The following is a 16,821-nucleotide window of genomic DNA, read 5'->3' on the forward strand; positions in this document are numbered from 1 at the left end:
GCCCTCGGTGGGCTGCGAGAAAAATAAAGTGGAGCCGTGGATGACATCGCGGGGCAAATTCAGATAACTCGAACGCACCCCTCACAGGCACACGACTGCCACCAACAACACCACAGAGATACCCACGCACAATCGCAAAGATGGTGCTCGCAAAGTCCAAGAAGGCCGTCGGCCTGGGCAACAGTCTCATGAACGACAGGTTCGGGAAGGGCAAGGGTGCTGATATGCGCCGCGGTAACTTTCAAGGCGGTATTGAGCGGACAAACCACCAGACCGGCGAGAAGGTGAGCACTGGCAGGGCGATCATGCCTGTATGAGCATTTGCTGACACTGTACAGTACATCACCAACGAGAAGAAGGAGGCATCGTGGGTGAAGATGCGCTCCGTCACCGAGCAGGGCGACCTCGACGAGTTCCTGGAGACCGCAGAACTCGCCGGCACCGATTTCACCGCAGAGAAGATGAACAACGTCAAGATTATCCACAAGGATCAGAAGAATCCTTACCTGTTGTCTGCGACTGAGGAGCGCAACATCGTCAAGAGACAGAAGGAAAACAGGCACAAGCTGACGGTGCCGAGGCGACCGAAGTGGGACTCGAAGACCACACCACAGCAACTGGACACACGCGAGAAGGAGGCCATGCTGCAGTGGAGGCGCGGTCTTGCCGAGCTGACAGAGAACAACGACCTGCTCACAACGCCGTTCGAACGTAACCTTGAGGTTTGGAGGCAGCTATGGCGTGTCATTGAGAGATCAGACCTGGTTGTTCAGATTGTGGATGCGCGAAACCCGCTCTTGTTCAGATCCGAGGATCTGGAAGTCTATGTCAAGGAGGTCGACCCCAAGAAGAACAACTTGTTGCTGGTCAACAAGGCGGACATGATGACACTGGAGCAGCGTACAGCCTGGGCTGACTACTTTGAGGAGACTGGCGTCAACTACAAGTTCTTCTCGGCTGAGTTGGCTAAGGAAATGAACGAGGCAAGGGAACTCGCAGAAGAGGGTGCTGAGTCGCAGGAGGATTCGGAAGAAGAAGAGGAAGAGGAACAGGAACAGGAAGACGAGGAGGAAGACGAGGAAGATGTCGAATCCGAGGACGACGGTCTCGCGAAAGAGGCCAAGAAGATTGATTTGCAAGACAAGCAAGAAGAGAAGGAGGAGACAGTCGATACTCCTGGCGAGGGCATCCAGCTGGCGGACGGCGACGAACGAACCCGGATATTGACAACCGACGAACTTGAGGCGCTCTTCCTTGCACATGCCCCCGAGATCGATACTGGACCTGACGGTCAGCCTCGCAAGACTTCCATTGGTCTGGTCGGTTACCCCAACGTTGGTAAATCGTCCACTATCAACGCCCTTATCGGCGCAAAGAAGGTGTCGGTCTCAGCCACACCCGGAAAGACGAAGCACTTCCAGACCATCCATCTCAGCGAAAAGGTCGTCCTTTGCGACTGTCCTGGTCTCGTGTTCCCTAGTTTCGCAGCTACCAAGGCTGAGCTCGTTTGTGCTGGTGTTCTTCCCATCGATCAACTGCGAGAATACACCGGACCTGGTGGCCTTGTTGCACAGCGCATTCCACAGCCCTTCCTTGAGGCTATTTACGGTATGAAGATGGAGGTACGCCCGCTCGAAGAAGGCGGCACTGGTGTTCCTACATCGGACGAGGTGCTGCGCGCTTACGCCATTGCACGTGGTTTCCAAACACAAGGTCTTGGCCAGCCAGACGAGTCGCGAGCTGCCCGCTACATCCTGAAGGACTACGTGAAGGGCAAGCTGCTCTTCTGCCACCCACCTCCAAGGGACCCGCCTATAGACCCCAAGCATTTTAACCGTGAGCTCTACGATGCTGCGCATCTGCCCGAGAAGCGCCGCGCACGTCTTGCGCGTATCACCGAAGCCGCCGAGGCCGAGTCCCTGATGGATGATGATGAGTTTAGTCTTGCTCCCAAGACAGGTGAGAAGTCGCAACGCATGGACAAGAAGTTCTTCGGCCCTGGGCAGGGCATGGCACATGTCAACAAGCCTTTCAACTACAAGTACAGCGAACAGGGCAAGGAGTTGAGCGGCAGGAAGTTAAAGCAAATGACTGCGCTCAACATGGACGTTGACCCAACGGATCTGAGACTGAACAGCAAGAAGCACTTCAAGGCGAACAAGAGGAGGGCGAAGAAGGTGCGATCCGAGTATGAGTAAGAGACGGGGTATGACTTTGTTGGACTTCAAGGGCTGGACAAGAATAAGTGAGCAATGTTCTGCCTCACAATTGCATGGTCGGTGTTCTGGGTCTGTTTATGTTGCATGATAGTCTATTTGAAGATTGCGAAGCAAGAATGCCTCATTTGTGCACAGAAACCTGCGATAACTCTGATCAAGCACGACCAGAACCACAGTGTGCTATCACACAATACTCGGTATTTTCCAGCCCTACTGCAGCCTTACTGTTACTACTCCTATCGACTTCTGCAGCTTGGCCAGCTGCTCCATGGATTTGACCCTTCGTTCGTTGGACAAGATTGAAGATCAGAGCTTGCTCCACCAGCTACTCAGAGCTTCCCATGTCTCCGGTAAGAAAGCAGCTAATGCATTCAATCCCAGGAAGCCACCAAGGATAACTCCACCACAGCGGCCCAAGAAAGACATATTTTTGCGCCAGGAGGGGTTGATTGAAAGGTATATGCATGCTTCAACGAAATAATATGCAGTGTCCTGTCGGTCATGAAGCCATAGGTTGAGAGCTTGGAGTATCGTGGCCCACATGTTCGGATCCAAATTATGGAGTAGGTCCCAAATTGCGAAGGGATATGTCGTCCGAGTACATTCCACATGTCAGTACACCATTTCTGCAACTTTTCTGGGCTACCCTTGCTTTTGTCTGCGAATGCCTGGCCAATTATCCCTATGACGTCTCCAGAGAGGTTCTCCCACCGGATTTTGCTACTGGTTTGGCCAGGGGTATTTGTGGCTGTCAGCGCCCCATCGTTTATGTAGAACGCGCCGACTAATGTTGCTCCGGCAAACAAATGTCATGACCTGCGATGAGCGCCATGGCTTTTCGAAGGGGGTTCGTTTTCCTTCGTAACGATTCTTTTGGCAAGTTCTTTGGTGGTTGTCTGGCGATTTCGAAGGAGAATATTGTATGGTCCGTCGTGCACCGCATCCAGAACTGTAGACAGGTTGGTGGCGTACACACGTACGGTTGCAGGGTAACACTTACAGACTTGGCCAACCTCTTTAGCGCTCAAATGTGTCTCCCCGACCTTTTATCTGTAGAAAAGTACACGTTTGTCCGCTCGTCTTTCTCCCTACTTGGTGGTCAAGGTTCGATTGTACCAAGGACCATCTGCTGCGATCTCGAAAATGTGACCATGGCATTCAAGTTGCCAGTGGCCACGAATCGGTATCCGAGACCAGCTGCTGTGGTTACAAAAGTTGGGGTCCGCAGATGGGCGATTGCCGGGCTGCTCGTTCTTCCTCAGGTCGCTGCACACCAGGAAGGCTGCGGCATTGGACGAGGTGGACTTGAATGAATCCATAGCAACAAGCTGAGCAAGTGGTTAGGACACAGGTCGAAAATCGTTCCCGGGTATGGCACACGTAGGATGAACACAAGAAACACACTGACGTGCAACAGGCGGGAGGTTTACTAATTGCAAACATCCTACCTAGTGCGGGCAGGTACCAGCATGATACAGAATCAGCCTTGAACATGCAGCGGGCTCTTCTACATTCAGCACTACCCCTACTCCTACCGCACAAGATCATTCCAAGCTCGTGCGAGGAAGAACATGCCAGAATCAGGCACACTGCCTTCCTGAAGGGCAGCCTGTGATAAGGAAGCGTTTCCAATCTAATCAACACAACATATCATGTGGCTTCTTCCCGCAGAAGGAAAGCTTGTTTACCATGGAAGCGTTGTTAGCTCCACGGGAGATGCTCAGGAACCGCCTGCACAACGTGGCCCTGGTAGGCACAGCCTTGAAACGAACGCGAGGCTTGAGCAAGAGTCCGTGGGCTTGCCATCTCTACCCTCATTGGACGCCATCGTACGTTTGGCCGTCGGGCCGATTAGAGTGTCCCGCTTTCGAAGGACTAATGTGCAGGACCTCTACACCACCAACATGGGTATGCATCGCAATACCAAGTTCCAGAGGCTGTGCTTGCGGCCAGCCGCACAATTGTGATCGGAATTTCGGCCGAGTGTCCCGTGACTTCTCTCGACAAGCCTCCAGAAAACAAGACAGGGAGCCGTATTCTACGCGAAGAAGTTATAAACTTCCTGTTCTGACTGATCGCCTTTTTCAGCACAGGGCTGAACTGCCCAATACATCGTCATTATGAGTCTTGTGCGCATGCTGCTCGACCTGTCCATCGTAGCATGGCCTCTCCTCCCACCAAACGCGTTTCACGGCACGGACGAAGAGATAGATGACTTCACCTTCAAGCTTGCTGAAAGTAAACTCGTTGAGCTGACAGCTATTTCCACGACTGTAAGTTCGCCCCATTCCACGTTGAGCTGTTGTACTTTTTGTTTGCCCAAGATAGCTGACGAACAGTACAGTCTTGCTTAATCGCTGGTATCGTAGCTGCCATATACTCTTGGCCCATCTATTCTACCTCCCCTTGGCCAGTAAAGACATTCTACGGGCCTGCGTTCATATTTTCGCTCGTATTGATCCACAAGGTGCTTCAACAAAACTACATTCTCCGGCGATTGGAGTTGCACAACAGTGGTAGCAGGACTGAGGCCGGAGACAAAGTCCGGCGCCAGCTCGCAAAGCAAGATCTCAACGGACGATGGGTGCCAAGCTTCAGGCGTCAAATGTGGTGGAACTCTTCGACCCTATTCTTAAATCTGTCCATCATCTTACTGTTAGCGGGGTACGGATGTACGATCATATCGGCCCACGCTTGATGTCAAACGTGACGAGAGCCATCCTGGTACGATAGTATGTTTGCTGGTACATTGAAGATATATGCTGGCGCTGCCTTCGATGTTAATCGCTCACTGTTTAGATCGCCATGGGTCTGATAAACATCAGCTTTATATCCATGGTACACTACGTAAGTTCTGGGGCGGTTATCTACACACAATACATAACAAGTGCGAACGGACAAGCAGTTGGTCGCGCACTGAGGTAGAGTCCAGAACCGAGCTTCAGTATATCACACGTTCGTCGAGCGTGAGTTCTGCGGCTGCACCATAGTCTACAACGTGGGTGGCTTGGTGTGGCCTTCAAGTAAGCACGATTGATACTCCCAGCTTAATTTCTCATCGACGCCTTTTACCCTATTCACAATGGCATGGTCAGTGGTCGAGTCCTTTTCGCAGTTCAGTCTTCTGATTACTTTCTTCATTAGAATACATCTCTGTCAGTTCTCCCCTCGCAGAACTCTTCGTGTGTAGATGTAGCGATGTCTTCACTTCAACCGAAGAATCTGGCGGTGAGGTAAAACTAAGTATAACCCCCTCTCTCAAGTTGTAGAAAGAGCTCGGACGTAGTAGCCACAGACCCTCGATCTGATGGTGAAGCCTGGAGGTGTTCAATCGTAAAGAAAGAGCAGTCTGTCAGGATCAAATTACCTGTAGTCTTGTGTACCATTAGCAGCTACCAGCGATGGACAAAGCCTCCCTAATGCCCCCCAGGATTATTTGCGTCCGGGGTTTTTATATTAATATGAAAGCCCCTCCCAGACATTGTGGTGAAGGGCATCATTCTTCCACAGCGGCCGTCAGTTCCGGCAATAAGATAAGACATTTTCAACAAGCTTTCGCTTAGAAGGAAACGACCCAGAAGCAGCAAGAACAGGCGAATGGTGATTGCCAAGGGCGGAAGGCGCCCCACGTCCCTGCAAATTTGCATCTAATCTTATCAATCAGCAAGCAATTCGACCACTCCCAAGGTACGCAACCCCAGTTGCCCCGCTTTGGGGATCATTTTCCAGTAGTTGTACGGATTGCCTCGTGTTTTGACAGCCTGGGCAGGAAGGAATCAACAAGCCTGCTCCACATCAGGAGATCACCTGCTTCTTCACCTTCACCATACAAGTACATGTCTTGCTCCACCACCTTACCTTGCGCGCAGCCTCACGACATTTCATCCCACTTACGACTACACTAGCTGACAGGCTATTTGCCAGGATGGTTTCCTCTCCCGGAGACGGTCACATCAAGCAGATGAACAACGACAGAAAGAGCGTCACCCCAACCGAGAAGTCTGCACCTTTGAGTGACACCAAGTCGCCCGGCGTCGCTCGCATCGAAGCCCTCAACGCTCATACCTCACTCATCAACCGCTACTTCATCTTCTTCGGCTTGTTCCTAGTGGCCTACGCCTATGGCCTGGATGGTACTCTCCGCGGCACATACCAGCCTTACGCAACCGCTGGCTTTGAGACGCATTCCACGCTTGCCACGATCGGTCAGTCTGCTAACATGAGTACCTGAATGCTTCCTAGTTAATGCTGTGCTCAGGTGTGCTGCGAAGTGTGATTGCTGCCGCTGCTCAGGTACGTTTTCCGAACCACCCTAATATGTAGTTGATGAGAGACTGACTTGTATATCAGCCAACGGCCGCGAAGATTGGTATGCTCACTTGTTTTTCGATTCTATGGTAGGACCATTCTGACCAGTTCGCAGCCGATGTCTTTGGACGAGTCGAAGTTGTCCTGGTGTCCATCTTCTTCTACGTCTTGGGTAAGCCAATTTCTGATGATGTTGCTGATGCGTCTTCGAGTGATACTAATCGTGGTAGGAACGGTTATTGAAGCTGTCAGCGACAACGTAGAGTCGTTCGCGGCAGGTGCGGTGTTCTACCAGGTATGCACCAATCTTAGACTTGATGATAACAGACAAATGCTAACCGCACACAGGTTGGCTACACTACCATGATCGTACTCATCGAAATCATCATTGCCGATATCACATCCCTTCGATCACGTCTCTTCTTCTCATACGTGCCGGCCATACCCTTTCTGGTAAGATCTGTTCCTCGGGACGTGTCCATACCACTGACAGACCTCAGATCAATACCTGGGTGGGCGGCGACGTTAGTCAAGCGGTCTTGACTGCCACAACCTGGCGATGGGGCGTGGGCATGTGGGCTATCATCTACACTGTCTGCGCTGTGCCTTTGGTTGCATCCTTGTTATGGTCATCCTACAAGGCGAGAAAGGCCGGAGCTCTCGATAAATTCAAAACTCCGTATCAGGTGTACGGTGGCAAACGCCTTGCAACAGCACTCTTCTGGCAGCTTGACGTACCAGGAATCATCCTTCTCATCGCAGTGTTCGGCTGCATCCTCACAGTGAGTATCCACCCCACCTCACAACCCGCCCGTCAGATACTGACAACCTCCAGCCCTTCACAATCGCAGGCGGTACCTCTTCGCAATGGGGCACAGCCAAGGTCGTCGCTCCTCTCGTCATTGGCATCCTCTGCGTCCCTGTATTCGTCATCTGGGAACGCCGCGCGCCTCATCCCATGCTTCCTTTCCACCTCCTCGCCGACCGCGCAGTCTGGGGCGCTCTCGGCATCGCGTGCACCCTGAACTTCGCCTGGTACATGCAGGGCGACTTTCTTTACACTGTGCTTATTGTGTCTTTCAACGAGAGCATCAAGAGTGCGACACGAATCTCCTCGCTCTACAGCTTCAGTTCCGTCATCACCGGCCTCATCCTCGGATTGGTGGTCTTTCGCGTCAGACGCCTCAAGCCCTTCATCGTCTTCGGCACCTGCCTGTTCATGGTTGCCTTTGGTCTCTTGACCCACTACCGTGGCGGCACAGGCGCTGCCTCACACTCCGGCATCGTTGGCGCACAGATCTGTCTCGGTATCGCGGGTGGCATGTTTCCCTACCCGGCACAAGCCAGCATCCAAGCAGCGACTAAACACGAGCATGTCGCTATCGTCACGGGTATCTACCTTGCTACATACAACATTGGCTCTGCGTTGGGAGCCACGGTCAGTGGCGCTATGTGGCAACATATGATTCCCGGGGAGCTGCTGCGCCAGACTGGCAACTCGCCTTTGGCTGCGGCAGTCTACGCCGATCCTTTCGACTTCGTTGTGACGTACCCAGTGGGTACACCGGAGCGAGAGGCTGTGATTCAGGCTTATCGACATGTCCAGCGTCTGCTCTGCATTGCCGGTATCTGTCTATCCGTCCTCCTAATCGGCTTCTCGCTGGTCATCCGCAACCCCAAGCTGGGTAAGGAGCAGAGTCTAGAGCATGCCGAGGAGCAGGAGGTTCTAGAGACGCAGAGTAAGGGCGTTTGGGCGTGGTTGAAGCAGTGAGCAGCCAGGATGTGTTGAGCAAGAGCTCACGAGAAGGATAACAAGGGTGTAGTTTCAGGGACAATCAGCAGGAACCGGTACCTGACTGATAACAAAAGTAAACTCTGCTGTTCGGTAGTTGGCACGATCATAATGATAATATTACGGTATCAGATCCCCATTTACATCCATTCGTTCGTGACCTCAGCATGGAAGTATCGCAAGTCCAAAAGCCTTCATCAGGTGTAGAGTTGAAATGGTAGTGTCACATGTGATTAGTTGCGGGAGTAGCTTCACGAATTTTGCCATATAGGTAGCCGTGGCCAAGTGGCTCGATGACGCGCTGTGATGTCGAAGGTAGGTTTACCATGATTGCACTAAGAATGTAGCCTCAGGCATAAAGGCTGATGTTCTTCTCTTCAGTAATTGTTCCAGACCAGGTTGACCGGAAGGTGACGGATGTCATCCACGTGCGTCCCCGCGGGACTCTCCGCTCCTCCACAAAAGCAGGTACGATCGCGCCCGCGTTACATGGAGATCTGGGTTACGGAACGGCTCGGAATGGACCATGATGTTGTCGGGAATGTTCATTGCACATGCTGACTGTTGTTCATAGCGCTTCAATATAAGTGGTGTTGGGGAGCACTGGGTGTTGGGTGAATATATATCATTCTGACGTATACCCTCTGGTGTAGAGGCGCGTCTAGCTCTGCGTCTATAGCTTGCGGTATTTGAACATCCTCCGGTCCTCTATGCTCCGATGTTGGCTGTCCAGAAACTTGCGAACGCTGAAGAGTCTTCTCTATCTGGCTGAATAACGCCTTTCTAATCTTGCTTTTCGAATGGAACTTGACAACGCCACCGGATCGTACTTGCGTCCGCCGAACGTGGGAAAACAGTTAAATGGTGTAGCAAAATAGTGACATGCGCCAGAAGCAGAAGAATGGGGTTTGAAGAGTCGAAAAATGCAATGCAGTCGTAAGGATATTATATGCGCCGGGGGTATGCAAGGTAGGGTTATAGACAATGCGCTCATTAAACATCGTACGGTTGAAGGGATATGGCGGCTACAAAGCCTCGCTTAGACCTCGTGTCGGTCGTCCAACTCGACGTCCTTCTGGCTTATGCGGCGGTAGAAAGGTAGTCGTGCGTATGCAGATCGGAGTCTAGGCGAGCCAGGCTGTTTGAATCCCTTGTTCAGGAAGAAGACCTTGTACAGCAACCCGAGCAGGGTGAAACCAACCGTGAACCCGACAAGAGTCACGAAGATCCAGTGGTTGCCCAGCCAGAAAATGACCTTGACGTCGGTCCTGTGCCAGCTGTTGCCCAAGTGGTGGGTGAAGAAGCTCCAGGCGTGGTTGTTGTACTCGTCCGGGAAGAGGATGCGGAGGCGGTCGGCGCCTTCAGGGCTCTGGTTCATGTAGTGGCGCCAGACGAGACTGAGGTAGAGAGGACCGGTCGATGCCATGACTGTAATGTATGGGAGTGGCCAGCGACGGTTGTAGTCGGTCAGGGAATCGATAGCCTTGAGGAAGAATGGGTGGCGGGGGACTGCGCCCATAACATCGTTGGAGATACCGGTGGGGATGGTGCGGCGAACCCAGGCTGGGTAGGCGAGAAGAGGGTCAAGGCTGCGGTTGCATCCCTGAGGTTTGTTAGCCGCATACAATCAATCTGTCGCAGATTCTACGTACATCGTCCAAGTCAATGTAAATTCCACCAAAGTGGTGCAGCACGAAGTATCGAATTGTGTCGGCACGCTGGATGGGGTAAGGGTAGCCGTCGAATGTCTCGAGGAACCACGGGTACTCGTCGGCGATGAACTCGCGGGCCTTCTTGTCGGTCCAAAGCTGGTGACATTAGTACCTTCGTCGACTATTGTATTTGTTTTGGCCATACCTTGTACTCGTAGTCCGGGTGCAGGTCAATACAGCTTTGCTGGGGACCCTTCCAATGCGCTGGAATGCTCTCGTTGATGTACGTCTGGTGGATAATCTTGGGGACCAATTGCTCGCGGTCGCTGCCTGCGCTCGAGTTGGGGGCAGGAAGCTCGCCGCGCAGAATGGCATCATCGCGACCAGTCGCAACCAGTAGACCGAGCAATGTCCAGACGCTGTGCACTGCGAAGCCGAGAACGACAACGGTGACAAGAATAAATATAGTGACGCCTCTCCTCATGGTGACGGTTGCTGCTCTTCTGAGAACTTCTTTTTCTTGGTGTGTCTTGGCGTAACCCGGGCGGTGTCGAGAGTCGCGTGCGCCGGATAGAGATGCTGGTGTAAGAAGCGCTGCGGGTCAAGCATTCATGAAGCAGAGGTGACGTCTCAGAGTCTCGTGTCTCGTGGACTTGGCGGGTCGAGGCAGAGAAGAAGAGGCGTGAAAGACAGATGCGCGAGACAAGACCGGTGTTGGTGGCTATGCTAGCTGCTGCACCAACAATCTCGCTTGCGACTCCAAGGACCCTGGCCGCCAAGGGATAAGTGGGCCCTGGTAACCAATCGAAATTCTCCCAGTCCACTTTAACAAGCCAAAACGCGGGATGGTGGTCTGAACTTTTCACGATAGACGCGCTCAGGCCTCTGGCCTACGGGATACGCTGCTATACGAGGCTTTCTTGCTAACGTCTCTGATATCTTGTACTCTTCTACCTGTACTGCAAATACACGTGCGCTCGCCTCATCTCACCTCACTCTCGCAGCAAGGTCTAAATTTGGAGCCCGTTGCGAGTTTGGGGCTGTGTTGCTGTGGAATTTGCTCCGCCTATGACGATCTCCTGCAGCACGCTACATCAACTGCCGCTTCGCTTTCGCAACTACTGGTCCACGCCGCCGGGCTCAAGACGGTAAAACACTTCTTCGGCGCTGGACAGCCACCAGGCAATGTGTACGTCATCCGCTACGCGTGCCTCTTTTGACGTCTCAAGGTCGCGGGACGGAACAACACAAAGCGAGGTTTTTAGATCATGGCGTCGTGAAGGTTGAAGGCGACGGCCACGAAGACACCAGAAGATGACTGAGCAAAGATGTGAGGCGGCTGGCTGAGCCTCAAGTGTACAGACAGGTATTCTAGAAACTTACGAAAATGTCACCTTATGGCAGGGAAGCATTCCTGAGGAAGCCCTTGCTTTCGAAACCACGTGCACTTACTGAATTCTCGATCATGGCCGTGCAGACAGCAGCCTTGCACATCAAGACCCTAACGCTGGTTTGCGCGCTCATGTCATTGTCAAGTAATCTCAGACTGCCTCATCGATTCCGCGCTTCGTTCTGAGGAACTTGGTTCCGGTTGTCAAGTTCTCTACATGTCTCGAGCAAGTTCAGTTCATTCTGTCTCTCTTCCTTCGAATATTTTACCTCACTCAACTAAGGGTCTCGCTAAGCGTTCGTTTGTCTTGCTCAGATTTGCGAACCGTCTTTTGAAGGTTGAGGTGTGCCTCAGATTCACACCTGCCTCACTCGACTTGCAAGAGGCCTGAGCTCCTTGGCGCCCACAGGAACGACAGGTGCGGTTATTCAAAATTTGCTCCTTTCCTATCTTACACATCATCAAGCAGATGGAAGCCATCCGCACCGGACATCATATGATTTCCTTGCTTCCCCTTCCCCACACCACCTAGTATTATGCTCTTATCCGACCTTGCTCCTGCCTAGCTCAGAAAAAAGTTTCACGCCGAAGATATGCAACATACCATGGGTACTGGGTTGGCATGGCTCTCGCTCGTTGCAGCAGCTACCTCTTATGCGTCAACCCTCAGGGAAACTCACGATAAATTCACTCCCACACCAGCCAACCCTGGCCCCTAGGGTGAGCCGGATCCTTCACGTGTAGCATATACGGTCATATCAATGCTCAGCATAAGCATACTGGCTGGGATGCTTGGTAGGAGATCCGCTTTCTTGTTGGACCAAAAGTAACCAGCAAGTCAGGTTACCGAGTACGCCAGATTGATCGCAAACAAGTCAAAAACCTCTGCCTGGCACACGTCCTTCTCTTCCTTCTCTACTTCGTCTCTATGTGTTTTGTCTTCTCCGCTGCAGTCGTCAAAAGTGGTCTCGGTCTCGTGTCTCTGGGCACCTGTCGAGTGGCACTCTTCCTCTGTCTTGGTTTCTACGTACTCAGCAAGGTTGTCATGTGAGTTCATAACACATCCAGTCACGTCCTAGTAGAACAATCTACGGGTACTGCTGCTGCTGCTGCTCATGCTGAATCCATGCAGGTACCTCTTTCTTATCGAGAGAGCACGTGCACTCCGAGTTCCGTTCATGAAGAGGACTCACGACTGGATCTGGGTAACTGGATTTATACTAGTATTTTCCGGCTTCACGGCCATAGGCGTGGTGGCTTATATGAACCCTGTCGCTGACATGTCACCAATCGATGGCCGTTGCCGCATCGGCGTTCCACGATACACCACAATACCCCTAGTCTCATACGATGTCGGTCTCAATGTCCTCCTGACACTCGTCTTCGTATATCTTCTGAGTCCACTGATCCGTTCGGGAAAGCTCCCGAGCAAAGGTTTTCCTGCGAGTCGCTTTGCCACATGCTTTGGAAATATGTGCAGTCATTCCAAATCCAGGACTAGTCTCATCCAAGCCAACCACAGCAATCAACTAATGGTCAAGAAGATTGAAAAGCTTCTACTGAGAACTCTCATCGGGTCAATCCTTGTGATGATCCCTACGGTCGGCAACATGGCAGCCTTGACTGCAATGGAGGGGCGAGAGCTTGGCTGGGTATGCTTGACTACCTGCACTTTCGACGGTTCGCCTGCTGTTCCTGGTCGTTGATAGCATAGCTGATCATTGCTGCAGTCGTCTGGACAGTAGGTGTTTTCCACTGGCTGACAGTTGGTTCTAAAGAGGCGGAGGAGAAACTATCTGCTGAGTAAGTTACATACCCTCTCCCTCGCACATCGACCGGGGTGAGCCCAATGCTAAATGATTCACAGACCGAGCAACTCGCATCACCAACCCGCGCCGCCTCTAGTACGCCGTTCCAATACGGTCAGATCGAAAGAAATGGCAGGATCAAACATTTCTTCGACCATCTCTTTCTGCAATATGTTATCTGAGGACCCTCAAGGTCGCAACGAGCCAAAGCCAGTGGAATTCATGTGCCCTGCAAGAGTTCCTGCTGTACCAATCACAAACTCGAGGTCACTGCCCTATTACGATGACCTTGAGATTATGGGCTCCAGAGCCCATCCTGCCCCTACAGCTCCTGTACGCTCAAGTACTGCACCACTACCTGATGCTCTTAGAAATCTGAATCCTCCTCTTCGACGATCGTTTGCGACAACAGGCCATGCCTACGGCGTCTGGACGCCTTGTCCAATACGACTTGAGTGGGAGGCATTGAGGCCAAGATCCGATCCTGCTTCTCGCGGCGGGCAGACCTGAATTCTGCAGTTGTGCGGCCTTTACGTGGTTTGACTCTTGAGGTAGCATCAATGCTAAGGGACGATGACAAGAACTTGAAGATGAAGTAGAGGACGGCGCCAGTCATGCAACCTATGAGGCCGGCGGTTCCAAGATAGATGTAGAGTGTCTGATTGTCTTAGCGCTATACCGTCTCTCCTATAGTCACTAATGAACATACCTCGATTCGTTCCAGCCATTTCACCTGCAATGGTAACGTGATGATATGAAACAACCCCTTGGCAAGATGTATAAAGGGGAGGAGCATAAAGCTACCCACTATCCATATTGGCGATAAGATGAAGACTACTGCGTGCAGTACTGGCGACACAATGAATCGAATAGCATTGGTGAGCTTCCTGAGGGGCCACCAGACCAGTTGCACGACAGTAAGGAAGTTAACGAGCGCTTTATCCATGTTGCAGACGCGTGTACGTGGTCAGGAAAGTGAGAAGTGACAGATGAAGCTACAACGCGTTCATTATGACGTGTATGTATGCAGCAATCCAAACAAACGCGTCTCGTCTTAGCACCTGAACATATCGAAAGTGCGATTGATGAAGTGAAAGACAACCTCGCAATGCGCACAACACGGCGGCACGATGCTGCTGTGGCTCGTGCGGAGTATCGGCGATGGACAGCTGCAAGCGCTATGTAAATCCCAGTCCCTGGCGTGTCCCGCCGCATGCATCCTGAGACGGGGCGATCGTGGAGAGCTAGTTTTGACGTCCTGCCGCCTACCGGTGTCCCCATAAGAAGCGTACGGGAACCAGAGTTCGCTGCATCGCCGGATCTGGTCGCGGCCATGGGGAACCAGCACTCGAGCTCGCGGTCGACGCCGGCGTCCTCGCAACCGCAGTCGCCCGTTGGCTCGAGCAATCAACATGCGTCACATGCGCACTCCCACCTAGGCAGCTCCAGCAGTCACCACCCGCCACATCCTGGATACCGCACTGGCAGGCGTGAGAGCATTCAGCACACGATCAAGGCCGCGCAGATAGCCCCTCCCTCCGCGAGCTTTGAGAGCGCCCGCGGCGTTGAGCGGGGTCGCGCGAGCACACAGGCCAACACCACCGCCCACGTCACCAGCCAGCTGCGCGCCGCCCAGGACCGCAGCATTGTGCGCGAGGGCAGCTCCGACAAAATGGGCAACGAGCAGAGCAGCCAGAAGAAAGAGAGGGAGAGGGAGGAGAGGCAGGAGAGGCAGGAGAAGCTGAATCGCCAGTCTACGCCGCAGCCCGCGCCCTCGAGCGCAGCACCTCCACCGCCGCCCGCAACCATCACACCACCTCAGACAGTCCAGCCGGCGCCGCCAGCTACCTTCTCATCGACACCACCACCTAGCGAAGTACACGCGATTCCAATCGAAGCCCCGCAGAGCAGCAGAACAGAGCAGGCCATTGCGGGGTCGCTCGAGCCTGCCGATGCTTCCCAGGACTACATTGTGCCCTCTTCGCACTTCAGCCGTCCACCACGTCTACCATTGCCTATTGAAGAGGAGGTCCATACGCCTGGCTCACCCATAATATCATCCACCGATCTCCCGGAATCACTTGATCATGGCGAGGTCGAGGGTGCCCTGCCACGCCGCACGTCGATGCTCAGCAGCACCACGGCCGACGATGATGATCTTGGCGAAGAGTTCAAGGTGCCCACTCCAGATCGCCCAACGGTGCCAACATTGATCGAATGGGAGGGTGATGGTGACAGGGTGTATGTGACAGGAACATTTGCAGGGTGGAACCGGAAATACAGGCTGCACAAGAAGTAAGTGGAAATGTTTGCTTCCTCAATGCCTTGCAAAACGTTCTGCGTCTACCCGTGTGGCGCATGTCTCAAACAGCAGCCTGAGACATGGTCAATCAGGCAACGATCACTTCGTCGACATTGCAGTCCCCAAACTCTATCCACTAGTCAATGCGTTTTTGCCTGCTGTTGAGCGTTACACTGCACGCCGTCGAGGCTGACAATATTCCTTATCTAGTGGTCCCAGCAAGAAGGAGAATGTTCTCTCTGCACATGTCCCGATCCACCCGGGCACCCACCATCTCATGTTCATTGTGGATAACGACATGATGATTTCGGATAAGCTGCCAACAGCCGTCGACTACACAAACATCCTGGTCAACTACCTCGAAGTCTCTTACGACGATATCAACAACCAGCAAGCACCAGCTGCGGACAAGCCTACAGACACATCAGCACCCTCAGAAGAACAGTCTGCGACACAACCACCGCAGGACCCTCCCTCCCCTGAAGTCCCTCTCGTCAAGCCTCCGACCGCCGAAATCCCCAACACCAAGCTCCCCGAGCCGGAAAAGAGATACCACTCCAAGATCCCGGCCTACCTGCTCGACCTTGATGCGCCCGAAGAGTCATCAAGATTTGCCCGTGCAAATGCCGCAGCAAGCAATCTGCCTACGCCACCGAGTCTACCCATGTTCTTGAGCAAGAGCATTCTGAATGGAACCACGCCAATGAAGGATGACAGCAGTGTGCTGATCATGCCGAACCACACGGTGCTGAACCATCTGGCGACGAGCAGTATCAAGGACAACATTCTGGCTACCAGTGCGACGACGAGATACAAGCAGAAGGTACGTTGGATATGCGCCATGATGTTAGAACACACCACTGACTTTAGCTAGTTCCTTACGACGATCATGTACAAACCGAAGGAAGAGCATGGAGAGATATACTGATGCTTCGGCACAGGTTACGGTAGGTATAGCATTCTCGCACCTGCTTTGGGCAGGTTTGGTGTTTTAGCGTTATGGTACGATATCGATGAGTTTCACGAAATACCCCAGCTCTGGATGGAAGGAAATCTGGGACGGCATACATAGAGCATTGGCAAAAGTTCAAGAGTCAAGTAGGCAGTCGAGTCCCATGCAATGAAGAGGGTTTTGCTTACATCAATCATTCGACACAGATCGAGTGAAGGAACTGGTCTTGTTACTTGGGGGTCCTGGTACTCGTTGGACCGAGCATGCATGTGACAGTGCAACACAAGCATATCTGAATAGGTCAACAACGACTTCCCATCAAATGAAGAAGGTCTTAAGTGGGCAGGGACTTATATTTGTCTCCTTACAAACGCGTCAATTTTGATCGTAGTCGAAAT

General features: G+C 52.7%; 7 protein-coding genes across 7 annotated transcripts; 5 read left to right on the plus strand and 2 right to left on the minus strand.

Annotated features, from left to right (window-relative positions):
• The first annotated feature begins 77 nt into the window (after positions 1-77).
• On the plus strand, positions 78-2,318 carry BU25DRAFT_362508 (P-loop containing nucleoside triphosphate hydrolase protein). Its single transcript, XM_033703740.1, has 2 exons — positions 78-284; positions 339-2,318. The coding sequence occupies exons 1-2, from the start codon at positions 141-143 to the stop codon at positions 2,196-2,198; spliced, it is 2,004 nt and encodes a 667-aa protein (XP_033564552.1). The 5' UTR covers positions 78-140; the 3' UTR covers positions 2,199-2,318.
• A 1,970-nt stretch (positions 2,319-4,288) lies between these two features.
• Positions 4,289-5,234, plus strand: BU25DRAFT_446601 (uncharacterized protein). Its single transcript, XM_033709497.1, has 2 exons — positions 4,289-4,492; positions 4,564-5,234. Exons 1-2 carry the CDS (start codon positions 4,340-4,342, stop codon positions 4,915-4,917), a joined length of 507 nt encoding a protein of 168 aa, XP_033564553.1. The 5' UTR covers positions 4,289-4,339; the 3' UTR covers positions 4,918-5,234.
• Positions 5,235-5,988: 754 nt separating this feature from the next.
• On the plus strand, positions 5,989-8,455 carry BU25DRAFT_408316 (siderochrome-iron transporter-like protein Sit1). The gene is made up of 8 exons (XM_033705781.1): positions 5,989-6,424; positions 6,478-6,512; positions 6,570-6,588; positions 6,643-6,699; positions 6,758-6,822; positions 6,876-6,980; positions 7,028-7,309; positions 7,363-8,455. The coding sequence occupies exons 1-8, from the start codon at positions 6,145-6,147 to the stop codon at positions 8,296-8,298; spliced, it is 1,779 nt and encodes a 592-aa protein (XP_033564554.1). The 5' UTR covers positions 5,989-6,144; the 3' UTR covers positions 8,299-8,455.
• Positions 8,456-9,358: 903 nt separating this feature from the next.
• Positions 9,359-10,455, minus strand: BU25DRAFT_419366 (glycosyltransferase family 32 protein; the record flags this gene model as incomplete). Its single annotated transcript, XM_033707933.1, has 3 exons — positions 9,359-9,922; positions 9,972-10,127; positions 10,177-10,455. The coding sequence occupies 3 exons, from the start codon at positions 10,453-10,455 to the stop codon at positions 9,359-9,361; spliced, it is 999 nt and encodes a 332-aa protein (XP_033564555.1).
• A 1,625-nt stretch (positions 10,456-12,080) lies between these two features.
• Positions 12,081-13,168, plus strand: BU25DRAFT_335195 (uncharacterized protein; the record flags this gene model as incomplete). Its single annotated transcript, XM_033702579.1, has 4 exons — positions 12,081-12,156; positions 12,204-12,408; positions 12,494-13,041; positions 13,092-13,168. Coding segments are annotated over 4 exons (906 nt in total), but the record flags the coding sequence as incomplete, so codon positions are not given.
• Positions 13,169-13,301: 133 nt separating this feature from the next.
• BU25DRAFT_256988 (uncharacterized protein) lies at positions 13,302-14,248 on the minus strand. The gene is made up of 2 exons (XM_033701676.1): positions 13,879-14,248; positions 13,302-13,827 (listed from the first exon to the last, which is right to left on the minus strand). Exons 1-2 carry the CDS (start codon positions 14,113-14,115, stop codon positions 13,537-13,539), a joined length of 528 nt encoding a protein of 175 aa, XP_033564557.1. The 5' UTR covers positions 14,116-14,248; the 3' UTR covers positions 13,302-13,536.
• Positions 14,249-14,442: 194 nt separating this feature from the next.
• Positions 14,443-16,610, plus strand: BU25DRAFT_408323 (carbohydrate-binding module family 48 protein). The gene is made up of 3 exons (XM_033705782.1): positions 14,443-15,464; positions 15,682-16,294; positions 16,346-16,610. The coding sequence occupies exons 1-3, from the start codon at positions 14,503-14,505 to the stop codon at positions 16,397-16,399; spliced, it is 1,629 nt and encodes a 542-aa protein (XP_033564558.1). The 5' UTR covers positions 14,443-14,502; the 3' UTR covers positions 16,400-16,610.
• Positions 16,611-16,821: the final 211 nt, after the last annotated feature.

The sequence above is a fragment of the Macroventuria anomochaeta genome (genome assembly GCF_010093625.1).
Source record: "Macroventuria anomochaeta strain CBS 525.71 unplaced genomic scaffold BU25scaffold_7, whole genome shotgun sequence".
Lineage (NCBI taxonomy): Eukaryota > Fungi > Ascomycota > Dothideomycetes > Pleosporales > Didymellaceae > Macroventuria > Macroventuria anomochaeta.

Bases quoted from the DNA above. Each gene is read 5' to 3' on its own strand.
- BU25DRAFT_362508 (XM_033703740.1), top strand. From the start codon at position 141: ATGGTGCTCGCAAAGTCCAAGAAGGCCGTCGGCCTGGGCAACAGTCTC. The intron at 285-338 runs GTGAGCACTGGC...GACACTGTACAG, and splicing joins ACCACCAGACCGGCGAGAAG to TACATCACCAACGAGAAGAA.
- BU25DRAFT_446601 (XM_033709497.1), top strand. From the start codon at position 4,340: ATGAGTCTTGTGCGCATGCTGCTCGACCTGTCCATCGTAGCATGGCCT. The intron at 4,493-4,563 runs GTAAGTTCGCCC...CGAACAGTACAG, and splicing joins TGACAGCTATTTCCACGACT to TCTTGCTTAATCGCTGGTAT.
- BU25DRAFT_408316 (XM_033705781.1), top strand. From the start codon at position 6,145: ATGGTTTCCTCTCCCGGAGACGGTCACATCAAGCAGATGAACAACGAC. The intron at 6,425-6,477 runs GTCAGTCTGCTA...TGCTGTGCTCAG, and splicing joins TTCCACGCTTGCCACGATCG to GTGTGCTGCGAAGTGTGATT. The intron at 6,700-6,757 runs GTAAGCCAATTT...TAATCGTGGTAG, and splicing joins CATCTTCTTCTACGTCTTGG to GAACGGTTATTGAAGCTGTC.
- BU25DRAFT_256988 (XM_033701676.1), bottom strand. From the start codon at position 14,115: ATGGATAAAGCGCTCGTTAACTTCCTTACTGTCGTGCAACTGGTCTGG. The intron at 13,828-13,878 runs GTATGTTCATTA...TAAGACAATCAG, and splicing joins AATGGCTGGAACGAATCGAG to ACACTCTACATCTATCTTGG.
- BU25DRAFT_408323 (XM_033705782.1), top strand. From the start codon at position 14,503: ATGGGGAACCAGCACTCGAGCTCGCGGTCGACGCCGGCGTCCTCGCAA. The intron at 15,465-15,681 runs GTAAGTGGAAAT...TTCCTTATCTAG, and splicing joins AAATACAGGCTGCACAAGAA to TGGTCCCAGCAAGAAGGAGA. The intron at 16,295-16,345 runs GTACGTTGGATA...GACTTTAGCTAG, and splicing joins CGACGAGATACAAGCAGAAG to TTCCTTACGACGATCATGTA.